Raw genomic sequence first — 18414 nt, 5'->3', positions numbered from 1 at the left:
AATACTACCATTAGTATGTACAGCTTTCTAATGTATCGTTCGAGTGATAGGGTCCAGGATCTAGTTTCAAGAGTCTGTCAAGCTATACAAACGGCATTCGGACAGGCAGTAGTGTCTTATCTTGATCGCTAGCGGAATACTATTATTAACGGTTTTCTAATGCTTATAAATAAACGGTATTTGGGAACTCATTGCTATTACCTTCTACTTATGTATAACTTTCTAATGTGTGGTTCCAGAGCAGGATGTAGGGTCAACAAAATCAATAAAGTCAACGGCTAACGGTCCGTGGACACTCTCACTTACATGCCCGCAATATAAAGTCGGGATTAAGACATGGGAGGCCTCCTCCATGGACTTTTTCAGGTACCTAGAGTAAGTCGTAGTTACGACGTTGTCAAGCAGAAGCGGCCCAGAAGCCGCTTTGCGCGGCCCTAGAGTGGCCAAGATACTTTCTGCATCTTGGAACCAATCAACGTTGCAGTCTTGCGAGGATATATGTCGAACGGCAGACTAGAAGTCCGACACGTACACTACCGTCCCGAGGAAATTGAATCATAGAATAGCTTGAGTTTCTCTTCTGTTCCCGGCAAATGCGATCGATACCTGTTCTGACAAGGTCTTCGATGCAGTGGAGATCTGTTTATAACTCAATGGTATTGAGCAGACGGTCTATTTCAATGGAGAACTAGCTCGAGGACAGGACGGCCTACATCACCTCGCCGGTCTAGGCGATAACAGTGTTGGCAGAAGTTGGGGTGGTAGCAATTCCGAGGACAGTGTAGCTGAGGGAGGCCATGGTACCAGGGTGACTTGTGGTTCGACGAGCTGGAAGATCGGAATCGTTGGGCCGAGTTGTAGTGGTGGGGACCTATTCCGGTCACCGAAGGACGGTTGTATCCGTAGTCCGTCAGAAATCAAATCCTGAATACGCATACGACGTAGATAAGATCGGCCTCCGGGATGCCAGATTGATTCATTTGACACGGGCTGTGGGGGCTTGGCAGATCACAGATGTCGATCAACAGGTTCTCCAAGAGGCCCTTGATTACCTCACGTCGAACCAACGCCTTTACAAGAATACTATGCGACGCCTGCGTGAAAGATGGGCGAGATCAAGAATGGAGTGTCACTTGCACTGCAAAAGAATGAGCGTGGTTATCGAACGGCTCTGGGATTCCACCGGTGCCAAGACAAACAACCGGAGCCGGAATCTCCGGCCTCGGCACTCGGCGTCACACCTAAACGGACGGATGGGCCCATCTCAACGTCATTGACAGCAGGATCGACTCATCGTTAAAACCTGTAGGCCCGTCTTGTCACGAGCACTGCGGCAATGGGAATAGGTGCCGGTAGAAATTGTGAGCCCCAATCCCAATGCGCGCAGTCAAGCACTATGTGGTAATTTTGTGAACGACCATCACAGAAATATACGAACAGTCGCTTTAATCCAATATGATTTGACCGTGTAAATAGTTGGCTACCGATTAAACAGGAACATTAGTAAACAAGTATGAGACAGACTCGCCGTTGTGAGTCCGTCGGATGGCCTATGACAGTCAGTCTTCGAATTCGCTCGCGTCGTCACCGTCTCAACTAACCTCAGCCAGGGTCCCCGACACATCCATGACCTTCAACTTGGGACAACGCTCCGTCTTGTCTCCCACTACAATTGTCAGTATACCTCCCAATTGGACTCGAGCAAAAACATGGAAAATCTTGATCAGTGGACGTACGCGGTACAGCTACAATATTGTTAGCCTCGGAACAGCCTAGACACGCAACATCTTGAGACTTACTGTTGGTCACGACCAGGCCAGATAGGCACGAGGCATTGATAGTATCAATGGCCCTGCCACTGAGGATGCCGTGCGTCACAATGGCCCAGACCTCGCGGGCACCATGCGACTCGAGGGTCGACGCGGCTTTGGCAAGCTGAAAAATCATCAGCCGAGCGCTCTACATGAAGCCAAGCACACCCAAAAAGAGCCTTACCGTTCCGCAAGTGTCAGCCATATCATCTACAAGAATGGCGACCTTGTCCACAACATCGCCGACGAGGACCATGCGGCCAACCTCGTTCGGGCGAGGGCGCTCCTTGTGGATGAGGGCGAAGCCCGTGTTGAGGCGGTCCGCGATGGAGGCAGCACGCTTGGCACCGCCGGCGTCGGGCGAGACGATGACGCAGTTGCTTTCCTCGAGGTTCTCGCGAATCCAGCGCAGCACGGAGGGCTCGGCGTAGAGGTTATCCACGGGGACGTTGAAGAAGCCCTGGATCTGCGAGGCGTGCAGGTCCATGGTGATGACGTGGTTCTACGGGTTACGATGGGCGGTCAGCGGTTGGGGTTGGACCGATACAGCAACAACACCACCAGTTGAACGAAAAAGATCAAGGCGGGGGAAGGGGCAAACCTACGCAGCCCGAGACCTGGAGCATGTTGGCAATGAGCTTAGCGCTGATGGGGGCGCGAGACTTGTCCTTCTTGTCCTGGCGGGCGTAGGGAAAGTTAGGGATGACGGCGGTGATGCGGCGGGCGGAGGCGGTGCGGCAGGCGTGGATCATGATGAGCAGCTCCATGAGGCCGTCGTTGACGTCGCCGGGGGCGGTGGACTGCAGGATGAAGACATCCTCGTCGCGGACCGACTCGCCAATGGACACACTCGTCTCCTGGTTGGAGTAGTGCAGGCTCATGGTGTTGGCCACCTCGATGCCCAGGCTGCATTGCATGGCAGGCGAACGGTCAGCCTCGCGTTCTCACATTTACGCTTCTCCCACTCTCTGCGGTCTGTCTCATCGTTCGTCAGAGGCTCAGCGACGTACCGGCTAGCGACCTGGGCACTGAGCTCCGGGTGGGAGCTACCCGACAAGAGTTTGATCTCGTTTGCCATTTGGTCCAACATTGCCGGAGAGAAGGAGAGGAAGGGGAAAGGGCCAAGGGTGGCCAACAGAGGTCAAGAGGCTGAAAGAAAAAAAAAACTGCTATCCCAATCCGATCGCGGGGGACGGCGAAGAAAGTTTGGGGGCACGGCTCGGATCAGCCCGGCTGCGGTGTCAAAGGCTGTGTGCTGTTGAGTTGCTGCAGGCGGCGGCTGGCGGTGCGGGTTTCAGCTGTGTCAGATGCAAGGAATGGTGTCTGGCGGGAATCGGGGACGCCGTGAACTCCAACGGTCGCGATTTAAGCCTTGGATTGTGGCTCGGGAGGGCGCTCGGGTCGAGGTTGGCGGTAGCCTTGAATTGCGAACTTGGAATGAAGACAGGATCACGAGTGAGAAGCTCAGCGATGGATGGCGCTGTTGACGAGTTTTTTTCCTCTGGACAGCCGAGCATGAGATCGTGCACCGCCCCCACTGCAAATCCGCACCGCACCAAGCCTAAAATCACACTACTCCACTAAATCTCCATTGATCCCCACGTTGGAGTCTAGTGGCAGTCTCGAACCTCCTGGTCACCTGTCACCTGTCAGTCCGTTAAGGCAATGATCAAACTGACTTCTGGCTAGACCCATGGGCCCCTGGCGACAGGATGCACGTCGGGTTCGCATCTGGAGTCTCGGCAAGATAGTAATGCCCGAGTGCGAATATGCGAAACCATACTATGTAAGGTTATAAGAAGCATGGTTGAACATTGATGGAGCCCCTCAATCCTGCCCCTCAGTCTCATCATCGTCCCATCATTCTCCCATCATCCTCATCATTCTCACATCTTACCTTGTTATTCCTCTCACAGCTCAACCACAACCGACGTTCACTCACCTGACACTATGGCGGCACGATCGGTTGTTGCCATCATCGGTACCGGCGGCATGGGCCTGACCACCGCCCGCCGCATCGCCAACGGTCAGAAACTCCTGCTCGCCGATTTCTCGAGTAAGAACCTGGAGGCGGCTGCTGAATCTCTCCGCATGGGCGGCCACAATGTCGACACTCACGTCGTCGATGTCTCCAATTATGACCAGGTCACCGCCTTTGCCAAGTCTGTCGCGGACGCTGGGCGACTAGAGAAGCTGGTCCATACTGCCGGTCTCTCACCCATCATGGCACCAAAGCAAAAGGTACTGGAAGTCGATCTGCTCGGCACGGCCAACGTCCTCGACGCCTTCTACCCGCTGGCCTCCCCGGGACTGTCGGTCGTCTGTATCGCAAGCATGGCTGGCCACATGGGCGTCAAGTTGTCTCCGGAGCTTGAGCAGCACCTGGCGACGGCCCCTCTCGACAAGCTCCTCGAGCATCCCGAGGTCCAGTCCGTCAGCGATAAGATGGCTTATGGCCTCTCTAAGCGTGCAAATATGCTGCGCGTGCAGGCCGCGTGTAAGGCGTGGGGGCTCAAGGGCGCGAGGATCAACACCATCAGTCCTGGAGCCATCTATACCCCAATGGTCCATCAGGAGCTTGAAAGCGAGCATGCGCCGCAGATCAAAGCACTTGTTGAAAGCTCGGCGATGGCTAGGTTTGGAACCGCAGATGATATCGCCAATGCGGCAGCCTTCCTCCTCTCGCCGGATAGCTCTTTTATCTCGGGAGCCGACATCCTGGTGGACGGAGGCACGATTCCTGGTATGCGATGGGGTAATATTCATAAGCAATAATCAATGGATGGTATTAAGGAATGGTGGCTGAATATCTTAAACCCCCCCTGGGGCGCGCAAGCAGCTTCTATGAGCAGGACGATAGCACGATGTCGAACTTTTGACTGAAAGAGAAGGCCGAGCAAGCCTTTGTTTATATCTTTGTTACATATGTAACTATGAATCTCTTAGCATATCACTTTTCTTAAAGCTATCTTAAAATATAACCCTAACCCTAAGTTTTGACGTAGGACGTCTCGATTATGAAGACTTCATTGACAATTCCTTCACATATCCCCAGTCTTTCTCCCTCTACTCCTCCGGTAGCCAATGGTACAGGGGCTCCCTCATTGCAAGCTGAGGAAGATAAGACGTCCGTCTACAATAGGCCGGAAGGTAAGTGATCCTCTTTAACAAATACGGGCTTACTCTGACCGTCACTGCTGAGTAGACCTTTGCTTCAGACTGATTTATATATACGTTACATATTTTGGGGGTGGAGGGGAATATAGGAATCCCAGATTCAATTCTAGGGTCATCCATCGTATATTATTAATCTAAACTTTATATAAAGAATTTAAATCCCTTGCTTGCTGTTTCTCAAACTTGATGCACTCAAGGTGGCTAAACTTTAGGGTGATCCTCTCCGCTCTCGATACCACTATCGCCTGCGTGATTGGACGGCGCCGAGAAGATATTTAGAGGATTGACCTATCTTTTACACTCGCGGTAGTCTGACCGATCGGGTTATCACGACTGCCTTCGGCTTTTACGATCTTGTAACTGACCTTTGCGTTGTTATTAGCCAATGAATCGATATACCGTGGCCTTGGGTGAAGCTTCCATCAACACCTCCAACCAGCATTGAAAAGGGTTGCGAGATGAGATATGCTGTGGAGGGACTTCTATGATTCTTGTGAATTAAGAAGACTCCTAAGAGTTAGGAGTTTCAAGCTTTTCTGAAGTATTGACGACCACCCCCTGCCCCTTGGTATGTGGCCGCACCAAGGCGAGCTGTGTCTAGCTGTAGTTAGCGGTACCTAAAAGGAAGCCTAGCCCTCGACAGTGCTGGTCTCGACTCTCCTCCTTCCTTCTCCGTCATTCTTGTAAGGCTTACAGCCGATGCCCTCTACCCCCACGCCATAAATAATAGAAATACCCACGAGGCCATCGCAGCAGGCCAGCTCTCGCGCTGATCATGATACTTTGAATGACTCTAAAATAGCCAAATATTCCCAATGTCCACGCAACAAAATGGCCGCTTTAGCATAGTATTGTGAAATGCCAGAATACAAGCAAGTCCAGGTCACAACGTCCATTATGAAACCACCTCTAGTAGATAGTGCCTTGAGAGTCATGGCTAGAACCTACCGATGGGAACAGGGAATAGGGATGCCTATCATATGTAATTCAGACTATATCAATATTGGGAACGAAACCAAGCGTGCTTCAACGTCTCCTGCGCGCTAATTAGTTCATGCGGTCTGTATCTCAATAATCTCTCCAATAAATCTGTCAGTAGCGCTGCCTCAGCTTCGGAAATCAGTTGATACCAAGGATGGGCGCACTCCTGACCCGTACAGTCGTGGCAACTGCCGATCTTTTCTTGGAGAGAACGGACACGGCTGGTTCGAAAATCGCAGCTGGTATCTTCTTTATATACTAAAGATGAGTTAAATACGGTATCAGCCATATTAGACTCGGTGTAGTATCTGGCCCACGGCTCAGGGGGCTTCCCCAAGATGGAGGCAGTTTCATCCACGTAGTCTTCTTTACGGAGGCCGATCAACTGAAATACGTCAAAAAGTCGCTTCCCAAGTCGTACTTCGTACAGAGTGCAGCCCAGAGACCAAAGATCCATTGATACTGTGCCTAAGTTGTCAATGATGATCTCTGGTGCCGCGTAGTTGGCGGGAATGCCAAAGGTAGTAGGCATGGGTTGCTGGGCTGTGTCATATGACTGACCAAGGTCAATGATTTTCGCTATGCCGATATAGCTGAAAACTCAATATCTCGAAAGTCGGGGTGATAGACAAGATATTTGGGAGCGTAAGGTATATCTGGTGTTAGACGAGAGTCCTTACGGACATGAACTTCTGTCGTTTCCGGCTCGCCGAGGAGTGAGAGTACCTGCTCTTCATCCCAACCGTCAAGGCTCTTTAGCTCTAGAAGAATATTTGAGGGCCTGAAGTCTGCCTGGGAAATTAATTATGGGAGCATTAGGGTAGCCTTGACTCCCTGACGTACCTCCATGGCAAAGGTGGCGGCTAAGTAGTGTAGCCAAAGCCTCGACTACCGTTCGCGATATTCCCCGCAGGGACTGAATGGTACCATTTTCGCCATCCAAAAATATGTTCGCGGCTAATCGTACCGATGGCCCCAGCACAGGGTAAACAAGGCACAAGTGCGTTCCATTTGGACTTTGGCTCGTAAAATGTGTTCGGGGCAGACACAGTTGCTGGCCAGCAGTGGTCTGAAGAAGGCCCTCTTCCTTGAGCTTGTTAGCCAGCAGGAGCTCGCGATTATCCTTCCCTGTCTCGCTAGCGAGAAGAATTTCGATAGCGACATAGGATGGCGTGTCGACATGCTTGTCCCGGCAGAGCCATACAGTCGAGTATCCACCATGGCCGAGCTTATGGATGACGCGATATTGACCGTCATGAAGTTCATCTTGCAGATGGGCAGGATGATAACCACCAGGGCGGAAGCCTGGGCCACCACCTACGAGTGCTTTGATTCGAGGTTAGCATTACTATTTATCAGCCACATAACAACTCTAGGCATCAGGGTGAGGACTAATGCAAAGTGGAATTCTTAATCGAATCAAGTCCCAGTCAATCCCTTGCGAGATAATCAACACTTCAATAAGCCCTGGGGCTGGTCCTGGGGTTGTCTTTACGACGTAAAGATCTTAGCCTATTTTGTCTTGGCGTGGAGGACGTTCGTGCCAGGACGCGGGTTCAGGCAGGAGGAGAGTGAGGATCGCTCTGGTGTGACAAAGGCAGAGTCCGAGGTCATTAACACCACGATGCCAACAACGACGACAAAGAGGGCCTTAGTGGCTTAGTTGGTTATATTAGGTGTAACACCGTGTAGATGATTGATGCATACGGCAAGTCATTGTAGGCCGTTTGCCCTAGCCGGCTAGCTGGAAGGACCCTAAGGTCGTGGCTCATGGAGCAACAGGTCAGTGCACGCAAGATATGTAATAGCCGCATCAATTAATAACTATGATACTGGCATCAATCGCACAGATCATTGATTCCTATCTCATATTATACATTGAAAGAACCTCTAGTCCTATACGAGGCTGACGTTTCTCGTTGTGGCGGTCGACCAAGTAATTTCTTGATACAACTCTGTCAATCTATAACACTATAACATATACTCCGTACCCGCACCACTGACTGTATGGCTCATGCATGCCAACAGCATGCGTCGCCATAACTAAGGATTTGTCCTGTAAACCTTCAGTACACAATTATAGACCCAGCTCGCTACTTGGGTAGGCCGGCCTATTTCTACCGAGTACTACGAGTACGCATCAGTCACCACCCAATTGAGAGACCCCCACTATTCGAGTGTACGGTACTTGTTAGCCGGCCTGTTCCTATCTGCAGCACCGTACGGAGTATTATATAAGGCTGAAAAGGCGCCTGCTAGATCGGGATTTCTAAGAAAGATGGCTCCATGCATATCTAGTAATAATACCGTCCGTGACACACCGGGACCCCAAAGCTTCGCCTCCGTGACACTTGTCAGAGAGGCATTTCCCCAGCCTACTACAGCCCTTTGAAACAACGTCTTGTGGCGATCCGGTCAGCTTTGCCATTTGTGCACATCCGCCCGAGATATGGCAGATTGCTACTCCTGGATAAGAGATCGACGCGTCGGTAGGCTTGACCTTTGAGCTCAGCTGTTTTGGGAATCCAGCCATCGTCATCTGACGCTAATATTCCAAAACTGATCCAGATATCTAATCTCAGCTCTTTTGCAGACGCTGCTCCCTGCCGTCTACTGCCGTGATAATCCATCTTTGTTTTCAGATTCAAGGGATAGATCAGTGACCCACTACAGCATCGAATCCATGGCGTCGCTGTCTCACCGAGCACCTGTACCAAAGTGCGTCAACAGCCTGATACATAGCCTGACGCGACTGACGATCGCAATGCATGTGGGCCCCGTTGCGCTACCTAGTTGGGCGGTTGGGCTGGAGACCACGTCAGAAGTTCAGAACTCCCAACCCATGACAGATCCCATGGCCGTGTAAGAAGAAGCAATCGCAATAATGGCCAATGGGTAAGCTGACGCAAACGGGGTTTAGCAGTGGTGATCCACGCGCTTATTACAGAGACTCTTGAGACTTGACAAAGAAGGAAAAATAAAGATTGTGCGAGTGGTTGCTCGAATATAAATGGGAACGTTGGTCTCTCGAAATTAGCACAATCAAAACATTCCAAACGACAGATCCTCCAAACAGCCCCTTTATTAATATTTTCCCACCCTCCTGTGCTTCATACCTATCCAGAAAACAGCTTTCCCCCAAAATCATCCAACAATGGCACCGAAGTATGCATTGGCGGCCGCACTAGGCTTGCAGGCCGTCTCCATGGCGGCAGCACGACCACACAGCACAGACGACAGCAGCGACATCTTTATCGTTGGTGGACAGCCGGCACATACGGCCGAATTCCCTTCCATTGTCAGCCTGGGGTCGCGCCGATACGGCGGTCACTTCTGCGGAGGTACTCTGTTGAACGCTAGGACTGTTGTCACGGCGGCTCATTGCTCTGTGGATATGGAACCTTCGGTAATCCAAGTCCGCGCAGGAAGCAACGTAAGCTACTCCGTATCTTTGCAGATTTCTTCCATTTGGGGGAGAACACGGTGTTTTCTGTCGCCGCTCCCGACTCGTTGAGGACTTCCAGGAGAAACTCGGAACTAACGGTACACAGAGATCGGCTTCTGGTGGTAAGCATGTTGGCGTTTCGAAGATCATTGTCCATCCCGACTATGTTTCGGCCGACAGCGGTGGAAACGACGTTGCCATCTGGCACCTCACAGCCCCAATTGAGGAATCCGAGACCATTGCCTACGCCAATCTGCCCGAAGCGGGCGAAGATCCTGTTGTCAACACCACAGTAACTATCGCGGGTTGGTACGTACTACTGTCCAATAACGCTGGGAATTCTAGTTTCCCAACGGTATAAGCAGCACTAACGGGTGGAACAGGGGCGACCTTCATGAGGGTGCACATCAAGGGTCGGACGTTCTGATGAAAGTCACGATCCCCGTGGTCTCGCGTCAGACCTGCAAGGCTCAGTATGAACAAAGCCCGAGCGGTGGCGAAATCACAGACACCATGTTCTGTGCTGGCGAGAAAGAAGGCGGAAAGGACGCCTGCCAGGGAGACAGCGGCGGCCCCGTCTTCGACAACACGACTGGAAACCTGGTTGGTGTCGTGTCCTGGGGCGCTGGCTGCGCTCGAGCCGGATTTGCTGGCGTGAATACTAGGCTGGGCATGTTCATCCCCTGGATTGCTGAGAATATGTGGGAAGCCTGATTCTAATTGTTTCGCTGCCTTTGAATTGCGCGTGGACCGTGTTCGACGTTCATGGTGCAGGATGGAGAGGATACCCACGTTACATGTATTGAAGATTTATGTTACCTACTAGTATTAATACCAATGTTCTATTCTAGATAACCATTGGTCCAAGGCATACTAGTATAAGGAATCAATTCGTGGTCCCCTAGAGCCTTAGGTAGTAACAATGAGAACTCATTCTGTATCTCGTCGTGTCATGAGCCTTTTCAATTGGAACGAGGCACCATAGTACCGGTGAAAGCGTGCGGAGTCTGGGGCTGAAAACGTCTGGCGTGTCCATCGTGGCGGAGCGCCACGGTTAGGTGTAACCATCAACCGTGGATGTTCACATTTTCGAGAGGGCGTCTGGCGGCGGCGCCGATTCCTGCTAGGCACCAAAAAACGAGCAACGCCCGACTGGTGTGGGTTATCAGACAGCAGCATCCAGCGATCATCCCTTCTCAGTCTCCTAGAGGCTTCTCTTCTCCGCAGAATCAGATCAAACAAGAGGCCATGCCCAACAAGAGAAAGCCCGATAAAGATGATGCGTGGAGCCGCGCCAGCGAGGTCAACGAGGCCATGTTAGGTATCCAGCCGTACGCCGACGACAGCATGTTCTTCACCATCCGCTACGCCGACAAGGCGAAGGTAAATGATTCACTCACTGGTCTCGACTTCAGTCCCAAACGCCAGAGGCTGACACCCAGCACCTAGAAGTCGATGCGCTCCAAGGACTACCATGACTTTATGGACTCGCTCATGGGCATGATGAACCTGTGGACCAAATCGGCCGAGGCCGTGGGCGGCGCCCAGGAACGATCGCGCAAGACCGCCGAGTTGCGCCAGAAGTGCGTGGATCTGGTGAAGGACTTTCCTGAGTTGGCGGCCGATTTTGACCGCTTCGTGACGGCGTCACGAGCAACCACAAGGGCGTTTAATCCCAGTCAGGCTCAGGTCTAACGTGATGCGGGTCGTCTTGGAGCGCCCGGATCGTTAGTTGTTAGATCAGGTGTGGGATTTGTTTGGTTTTGCAATGCTGATACCCTCTCCACTTCAATATTATCGACAGTTGGTTGCCCTTGCTGTCCTCCGCGGTTTCCGTACTGTGTCCACAGCACTCCTACCCCTCTAAACGTAAGCTGATAACGGCTGCCTTCCACATACCACGACACGATTAAGCGAAATGGAGACAGAATTGTACAATCGTACCTAATAGTTCAACAGGTAAAATCGATGCATGGCTGGACAAAGTCAAAATAGATAAAATGCAGATCATCAATTCAATCAACTAACTAGGTACATACCTTACTCATCTTGTAGTATCCATACCCACCTTAGTCTCTGTAAGTGTCTCCTGGTGCCTCAGATGTCAGGCCGCCACCTTCCCTTGCCCAACACCAAAAGCGCCCTCCCCACCACCTGCCAGCTGTGCGCAGGCGACTTGCATGTGGATTCTGGCCTCACCGTAGCTCCCACCTCGACGTTCCAAAAACACCACAACAAGCTGGCTACATAGTTGAGCTTGACGTTCACAACGGCGCTTTAGCTGCCGCCCTCCCAACTCTTCTCCCATTCCATCACGCCAACACCCGCCATGTCCAACTACTACTCTCAGCAGCCCCCCAACCCCGGGTATGCGCCGCCCGGCGGTGCCCAGAACCTCCAGTTCTACCAGTCATCATACGCTCCAGCCGGCGCCGGCGCACCCCAGCAGCAATCCTCGTACGGCTTCGGCGGGGCCACTCCCCAGGCTGGCTTCTCGAATGCCCCCGGGTTCGGCGCCGCGCCCGTGGCCGGTGTCTCGGGTCGCATGGGCGAGCAGGGCGGCCTGAGGACTGGGTGGCTTGCCGCCTTCTCGACCGAGGGGTACGATGGGGAGCCGCCGCTGTTGGAGGAATTGGGCGTTAACTTCGGGCATATTCAGAGCAAGGTACTTCCTCTGTCTCTCTTCACTTGGGCGTCCGAGACTAACCACCTGCAGACACTCGCCGTGCTCAATCCCTTCCGCCCCATCGACAACCACATTATGGATGACTCCGACCTCGCCGGCCCCGTCCTCTTCTTCCTCCTCTTCGGCACCTTCCTCCTCTTCTCCGGTCAGATTCACTTTGGCTACGTCTACGGACTGGCCCTCCTCGGCTCGACCTCGCTCCACCTCATCCTCTCCCTTATGTCCCCCACCGACGCACAGCTCCAACAGGAGCAGCACCAGCAGCAGGCCTACCAGCAGTACCCGGGCCACGCCTCGGGCCCTGGCGGCGTCGGTGTCGGCGGGGGGCACTTCTCAGCGACGCTGACGTTCCCGCGCTCCGCGTCCATCCTGGGCTACTGCCTCCTGCCCCTCGTGGCGACGAGCCTGGTGGGCGTGGTCGTGTCCATGAACTCGCTCTTTGGCTACATCCTCACGTCGGCAGCTATTCTCTGGTGCACGTACAGCGCGAGCGGCATGTTCACTGTGGTCGGGCGCATGACGGGGATGCGCGTCCTGGTTGCGTACCCGCTAGCGCTCTTCTACTTTGGTTTCGGGCTCATGGGCATCTTTAGTAGCCGAGGTGCCGCCGCGGTGCCCGCGGCTCATGCGTGGGAGAGCTGAAGGGCGGGTTAAGTGGGCGAGGAACGATACTAGTACGAGGGACAGCTCTGGTACAGGATAAGTCTAGAGCTGCCTGTTAACGGAGTGGATGATAAGTCGGGGCCTGCATGGGACGCAGTGTCGACTAGGGATTGAATAAATATAGGCGTCGCAAAGCGTTGGGAGGAATGGTATTTGCAAGGCGTTAGGTTAGGGCCGCTAGAACTGGTGGATCTCATCAGGGGGGAAACATCACCAGAAGTACGAAAGGTACAAAAGCAACACGGGGCTAGAGCATGAGGAACATAGATTGTAGCGGCACATAAAATCAATTCAAAAACATCATCCCGTCTTTGTTATAAATATTCCGCTTGCGCGCACCTCGAATCGCTGAAGAAAGCCGTCTCATCCCAGCCGTCATGGCCTTCATCATCCGTCTGTCGCCTTGCCTCCATATAGTATTACAAAAATCAGACGGCCTCCCCTCAAGTCTAGCAAAACGTAAAAGCAACCGAAAAAAGCCATCTTGTTCCAAAAAGTAGAATAAAACCACAGCTCGTACGTAGCCATGTATATAATCTCCATGGAAAACTTCAACTATAATAGCCTGTCGTATTGACAGGGTCCGTGAACTAGAGCATCTGCAAGATCAACGTCTAGTGGGTGCCGTTGACGCCATTCGCAACGTCTGCCTCGCCGAGGAGGACAGAGAATTGGCCACCTGCACCGGCAGCGACGATCTTCTTGCCGCGGATGGCTGTGTTGTCAATCTGGGTGGGCTTCTCGACGTCCTCGATGGTACCCTGGCCCGTCTGGTAGTTGCTGGAGAAGCCCCAGGAGTAAGCCTTGCCGTCGCTGGTGACAGCAAAGCTGTTATCTGTACCGGCAGCAACGGTGACCACGTCGGAGATTCCTGTTGCCAGAATTAGTGATACATCGTTGTGAGATATCATGAGGAGTTAACAACTTACCAGGCACAACAGTGGGAACGAACAGGATACGGGGAGTCTTGCGGTCATCAAAGATGGCGTTCTCCTCGGTCAGCGTGCTCGGGTCGATGCCAACCTGGCTGCCGTCAACGCGGCCCCAGGTGATGAGCTCGCCCTTTTCGCTGCAAGCAACAGAGTGATGGCCGCCACCGTCGATGTTGCGGATCGTGTGGTCTTCGAGCAAGGTGATCTTGGCCGGGCGCAGGATCACGGCATCGTCTTCGCCAGCATTGCCCTCGACACCGACCTCGCCAAAGTTGTTGAGGCCCCAGCCCCACACCTTGCCGTCTTTGTCGATGGCAAAGCTATGGTAGGAACCGCACGCAACCTTGACGATCTTGCCACGGGGCAGGCCGACGCCCTGGGGGATAAGAGAGGAGAGCTTGTTGCGTTCGATGATGCGGCGACCAAGCTGGTTCTGCTGGCCGGAGCCCCAGGCCGAGACGTTGCCCTTGTTGTCCAGGGCGAGGATGTGATTGGACCCAGCGGCCAGTGCAGTGATGTTCTTGAGACTGGGCAGGATCATGGGCGTGTGCTGAATCTTGATACCTTCGGTGAATCCAAGGATGCCGTCGCTGGACCTAAACGTGCCCCAGCCATAAACGCGGCCATCCTCGGTGAGAGCAAAACTGGCGCTATCGCAGGCAATGACCTGGACAATCTTGGTGTTCTCGGCAAAATACTCGTCGGACACGGCACCCGGGGTGCTTTCGCGTGGGTTCATTCCAGTGTCATCCTCATCATCCGAGTCCGACTCTGATTCACCGTCCATGTTGCGAAGTCCTCCATCCCATGTGGTGTCGCGGCCGAGGGCGCCCTGGTCGTTGACACCCCATGTAAGGATCTTGTTGTCGCGCGTCAGCGCAATCGCGTGCATGCCACCGCAAGATAGCTGCACGACACCAACGCCGCTAGCAGACAGGTTGGCGTTGAGACGCGGGCGCTTCACATCGATGGGCTTCTTGCCATCAGCGCGCTTGCTGCCCAGGCCGAGCTCGCCAGAGGTACCCTCGCCAAAGACGTAGACATCAAGGATCGTGGTCGGCGCGTCGTTGATCTTCTTGCCGATGGCGACGCGTGGCCTCTTGTCCTCGGGGGCGGGAGTAGCCTTCTTGGCGGGCTTCTTCTCGGGCGCGGGAGTGGCCCTCTTGACGGCGGGCTTCTTCTCTGGCGCGGGAGTGGCCCTCTTAGCGACAGGCTTCTTCTCGGGGGCGGGAGTGGCCCTCTTGGTAGAGGGCTTCGCAACTGGCTTCGCAGCGGGCTTCGCAGCGGGCTTCGCAGCGGGCTTCGCCGCGGCCTTGGTAGTGGTCTTGGGCTTCTTCGGCTCGGGAACATCAACCTCGTACACGTCCTCGGCTTTCCGCTTCTTAGAGGCGCCGTTGGCAGTTGGTTTGGCGGAGCCGGCGCGCTTGGTAGCAGCAGCCTTCGTAGCCTTGGCTACGGTTGAGCCGGCCGTGGCTTTTGCGCGAGGAGCCATCTGAATTTGATGGAGTTGGAGGTTGGGTAGCGGCGCGTGTGGATAGGCAGGGACGGAGCTTGAGGGAGCTCAGCTTTGTGGCGTGTCACCGCGAACAAGGAGCGCGTCAGGGAGAATAATAGAATCAAGAGGATGATGGACACACAAACGCATGCCTCGGGGTTCCCTGAGATGAATCGACCAAAAATCACCAGAAACTGATGGCAAGCAATGATCAATGTCGAGAGACAATAGAGACGCAATGACGCGCGACAGGCAATTTGAGGGAGGATTTTTTGGCCACCGAGCCCACCAGGGTGGTCTGCCCACAAATTCACAATCACCTCACTGGTGCTTGGTGCTGTACTTGGGGCGTCACCGCCCTATCGAGTCCAGGTCTTTGTCCGGCAGAAAAACAGCACCCCCCTGCAGGCGGTGAGTCGCATCTCCAATTCGACGTCTTTGTCCAAGTCTCAATGACTACCACCTTCACTGAGCCCGGACTAATAAGGCTTGGGATGCACATTAGATACTACTGGAGTCTTCAAAATGCTTACGGCTTTTTTCTTCATTTTTTAACGGTAGAATTGTTGTGACTGTATCCTCAACATGCACGTTCCCGCATTCCACCTATGCCATAAGGAGGTCCATTTCCGTGCTCACGACTTTCTAGGAAGTCAGTCACACTCTATGTATTTTTGGGTCAAAAGGCCATCTGAGTGCTTAGATCTTATGCCTGAATTATCCTACGTAGCTTGCGAGAAGCATATCTTATTAAAAAGATGGCCTGCTCCCTTATGCCACCTTGTGCCTTCCCACCTACCGCGCGCACGGGCAAATAGTACTACAGATGTCCATTAGCGATAAGTGTATCACCCACACAGCCAACTAAGATCCCGAGTTTGCCGATGAATAGCTGCTTCATCTCTGTAGCGATTGGAGTATAGATCCTTGATCATGATAATTAGTGCCAACCTTGATCCTTGACAGAAGCAATATGATGGACAAACATGTTAAAACCCTACCTAAAGCCAAGGTATAGCTATAAGAAACTAGCAACTACTAGCAGTCACTCATTAGATAGATAAGGAGGCCTTTATTATGTGATTTTGATCCTCAGATGGCGGCACCAGTTCCCACAACTACTAGCACATTTGACCGTAACACGCTAACTACATGTATTACTCCCTGATTCACTGCTAATACAAAATCCGACAACATATCTAGTTACCCTCTAGGTAGTTAGGGCCAGCGGTATGCACTCGAGGTGCAAGTTTTGGTAGCCTTGCTTAAGGGTATGGGTATAGTTCGATCCCTTGGCCGTTGTTGCCCCTTCGTTCGCTGTCATGCATGATGCGCCAGCGCCCATTTCTCTCCACAATAAGGAAGATATCACCCTGAAGATTAGCATTGCTGGTCCTGCTACAGAATACCGTGATGTGATTGTCGGTGCGGAGCATCTGGCGGCGACGGTGACCGCCGCGGGTGATTACACTTCTGCGGGTAGTCGGGTGATCGCATGACCTGCAGTCACGGGAGTAAAGGACCAGTCAGTGGGTTATCTTGAGATGCCCCCAAGTAGAAGGGAATGGAAAGGATTGGGTAGTGTGCTTATGAAATAAGGCAGGAGTAATTGTGGTGAGTACACTTACCGAATCCAAACGTGGGTGAACCCGACATGGCCTAGATCACGTGCGACTTCTTCATTCCCGAGGGTGCGAGTACTACTGCGAGGAGGAGTCACAAGCCACATGATCTATGGCATCGAGTTAGAGGACTTGACCGTGATTGTGGATTTGTCCTTACCCTAGGGTCACTAGTAGTCCCGCTTCCGACATCTCGGAAGACAGTGTCACCAGGACGGACAGGCATGACGGATGGCCCTTTATTTGATAGGAATTGTAAGTCCTTGAGCTGTATGTCTTGACACACTGGATACAATCAAACAGGATATGAAGATTTGGTTTTTCTGCGGAAGGGTCATTAACAGGACGGGCGAACTGTCGCTTTATACATTTGTCTTAGACAGGTCTTTATACCGTGACCATCACCAGACGATTGCTATTACTCCTGCCCCGGGCCATGATGATGGCCGCAATCCTAGCGACCCCTGTCCGGACCTTCCCACCAACCATGGAAATGGCTGGGCCATGGTTGGTAGAGGCAATGGTATTAGTCTAATATTGGTAATATGTTATTCATGGTTGGTATTATGTGGCGCCTATCACACTTAGCACGAATGAAGGCGAGCGACCGGCGTTATCCTGGGAGGTTGAGGTTGTTGTCGTTGGTCTGTTAAGCGCGGCTGTATGGTTTGATTCCTTAATTAGCTAGGACTAGGGACCAGGCACCAATCATTACGATAGGACGACAATCGCAACGCTGACGGTAGGAACGGAACCAGATCCCGCGCCCATAGCACCAGAAAGATCTCAGCGGCAAGTGAAACGGTAGGTGGCGTGGCCGAACACTGCCAGTTTCTATTTTACGAATACGGCTGAATGCTGCCCCGTTCAACTGAAACAGAGAGGTTTTGTCGAGGTAAAGAGTATCGGGGTGTTGGTTGATAAGGCCGGCAAACTGGCCGTTTTCAAAGCGACACGCCGGTTTGACAACTTGAAGATTGCGACGCGAACTCCTCCGTTAGCCGACAGGGGGTATACTGCGCTAGCAGCTTCGGGTTTCTCCTAGCCGGCATCACGAATGCTTTTTAGTTACTGATATGACTTGATAGACCAAGGCCAGCGATGAAATTATGGAAATTAATAGAGTATGAGCACTACTGTAGATCGGTCATGCCCCGCTTTAAGACCGCCCGACGCGCAGTGGTCATCACAAGGAAGAACTGTTCAGACACGTGACTGAACAATTGCTCTAAAGTCTGATGACGTAATTGCCGCTGACCATCTCTCTAGACCTCACCTCTAGCCAATGATATCTTCAGGCGCTATTACCGCGCGGCTGTAGTGTGATGGGCCGCTGCGTATCTGTGCAAGCCCCTCCCTCATCTCTGGAGGACTCAATGCGTGTACGATACCTTCACCCTCGCCCCTCGCATCTCCGGGCTCTCGTTGCATATTCTTCACTTTGGCCTACCGTTGAAGGCAATGCCCTTCTATTGGGAAATTTCCATCTAAGATTCACACCTGCTGCAGCACGTAGCCCCTGGTTTTCATTGCACCTTTCCAGCTTTTCAACATCGCAGGACCCTCTGCTTCAGTCACCCCTCGGCTACGCTCCAACAACAT

General features: G+C 52.8%; 6 protein-coding genes across 6 annotated transcripts; 4 read left to right on the top strand and 2 right to left on the bottom strand.

Moving 5' to 3' along the window:
* Window positions 1–1592: 1592 nt before the first annotated feature.
* On the bottom strand, window positions 1593–2901 carry PRS4 (phosphoribosyltransferase-like protein; the record flags this gene model as incomplete). Its single annotated transcript, XM_083196213.1, has 5 exons — window positions 1593–1666; window positions 1800–1935; window positions 1996–2313; window positions 2417–2717; window positions 2822–2901. 5 exons carry the CDS (start codon window positions 2899–2901, stop codon window positions 1593–1595), a joined length of 909 nt encoding a protein of 302 aa, XP_083047421.1.
* An 860-nt stretch (window positions 2902–3761) lies between these two features.
* ACO1O0_006832 (uncharacterized protein) lies at window positions 3762–4586 on the top strand (the record flags this gene model as incomplete). Its single annotated transcript, XM_083196212.1, has 1 exon — window positions 3762–4586. One exon carries the CDS (start codon window positions 3762–3764, stop codon window positions 4584–4586), a length of 825 nt encoding a protein of 274 aa, XP_083047420.1.
* A 4537-nt stretch (window positions 4587–9123) lies between these two features.
* On the top strand, window positions 9124–10128 carry ACO1O0_006831 (S1 family serine peptidase; the record flags this gene model as incomplete). The annotated part of the gene is made up of 3 exons (XM_083196211.1): window positions 9124–9402; window positions 9521–9723; window positions 9798–10128. The coding sequence occupies 3 exons, from the start codon at window positions 9124–9126 to the stop codon at window positions 10126–10128; spliced, it is 813 nt and encodes a 270-aa protein (XP_083047419.1).
* Window positions 10129–10662: 534 nt separating this feature from the next.
* On the top strand, window positions 10663–11109 carry ACO1O0_006830 (uncharacterized protein; the record flags this gene model as incomplete). Its single annotated transcript, XM_083196210.1, has 2 exons — window positions 10663–10797; window positions 10864–11109. 2 exons carry the CDS (start codon window positions 10663–10665, stop codon window positions 11107–11109), a joined length of 381 nt encoding a protein of 126 aa, XP_083047418.1.
* Window positions 11110–11743: 634 nt separating this feature from the next.
* Window positions 11744–12742, top strand: ACO1O0_006829 (transporter YIP1; the record flags this gene model as incomplete). Its single annotated transcript, XM_083196209.1, has 1 exon — window positions 11744–12742. One exon carries the CDS (start codon window positions 11744–11746, stop codon window positions 12740–12742), a length of 999 nt encoding a protein of 332 aa, XP_083047417.1.
* Window positions 12743–13377: 635 nt separating this feature from the next.
* ACO1O0_006828 (regulator of chromosome condensation 1/beta-lactamase-inhibitor protein II) lies at window positions 13378–15187 on the bottom strand (the record flags this gene model as incomplete). The annotated part of the gene is made up of 2 exons (XM_083196208.1): window positions 13378–13634; window positions 13693–15187. The coding sequence occupies 2 exons, from the start codon at window positions 15185–15187 to the stop codon at window positions 13378–13380; spliced, it is 1752 nt and encodes a 583-aa protein (XP_083047416.1).
* Between the last annotated feature and the right edge of the window lie 3227 nt (window positions 15188–18414).

Source organism: Amphichorda felina (genome assembly GCF_050947745.1).
Source record: "Amphichorda felina strain 45539 chromosome Unknown scaffold_7, whole genome shotgun sequence".
Taxonomy (NCBI): domain Eukaryota; kingdom Fungi; phylum Ascomycota; class Sordariomycetes; order Hypocreales; family Bionectriaceae; genus Amphichorda; species Amphichorda felina.
This window is presented reverse-complemented; position numbering and strand designations above follow the sequence as displayed.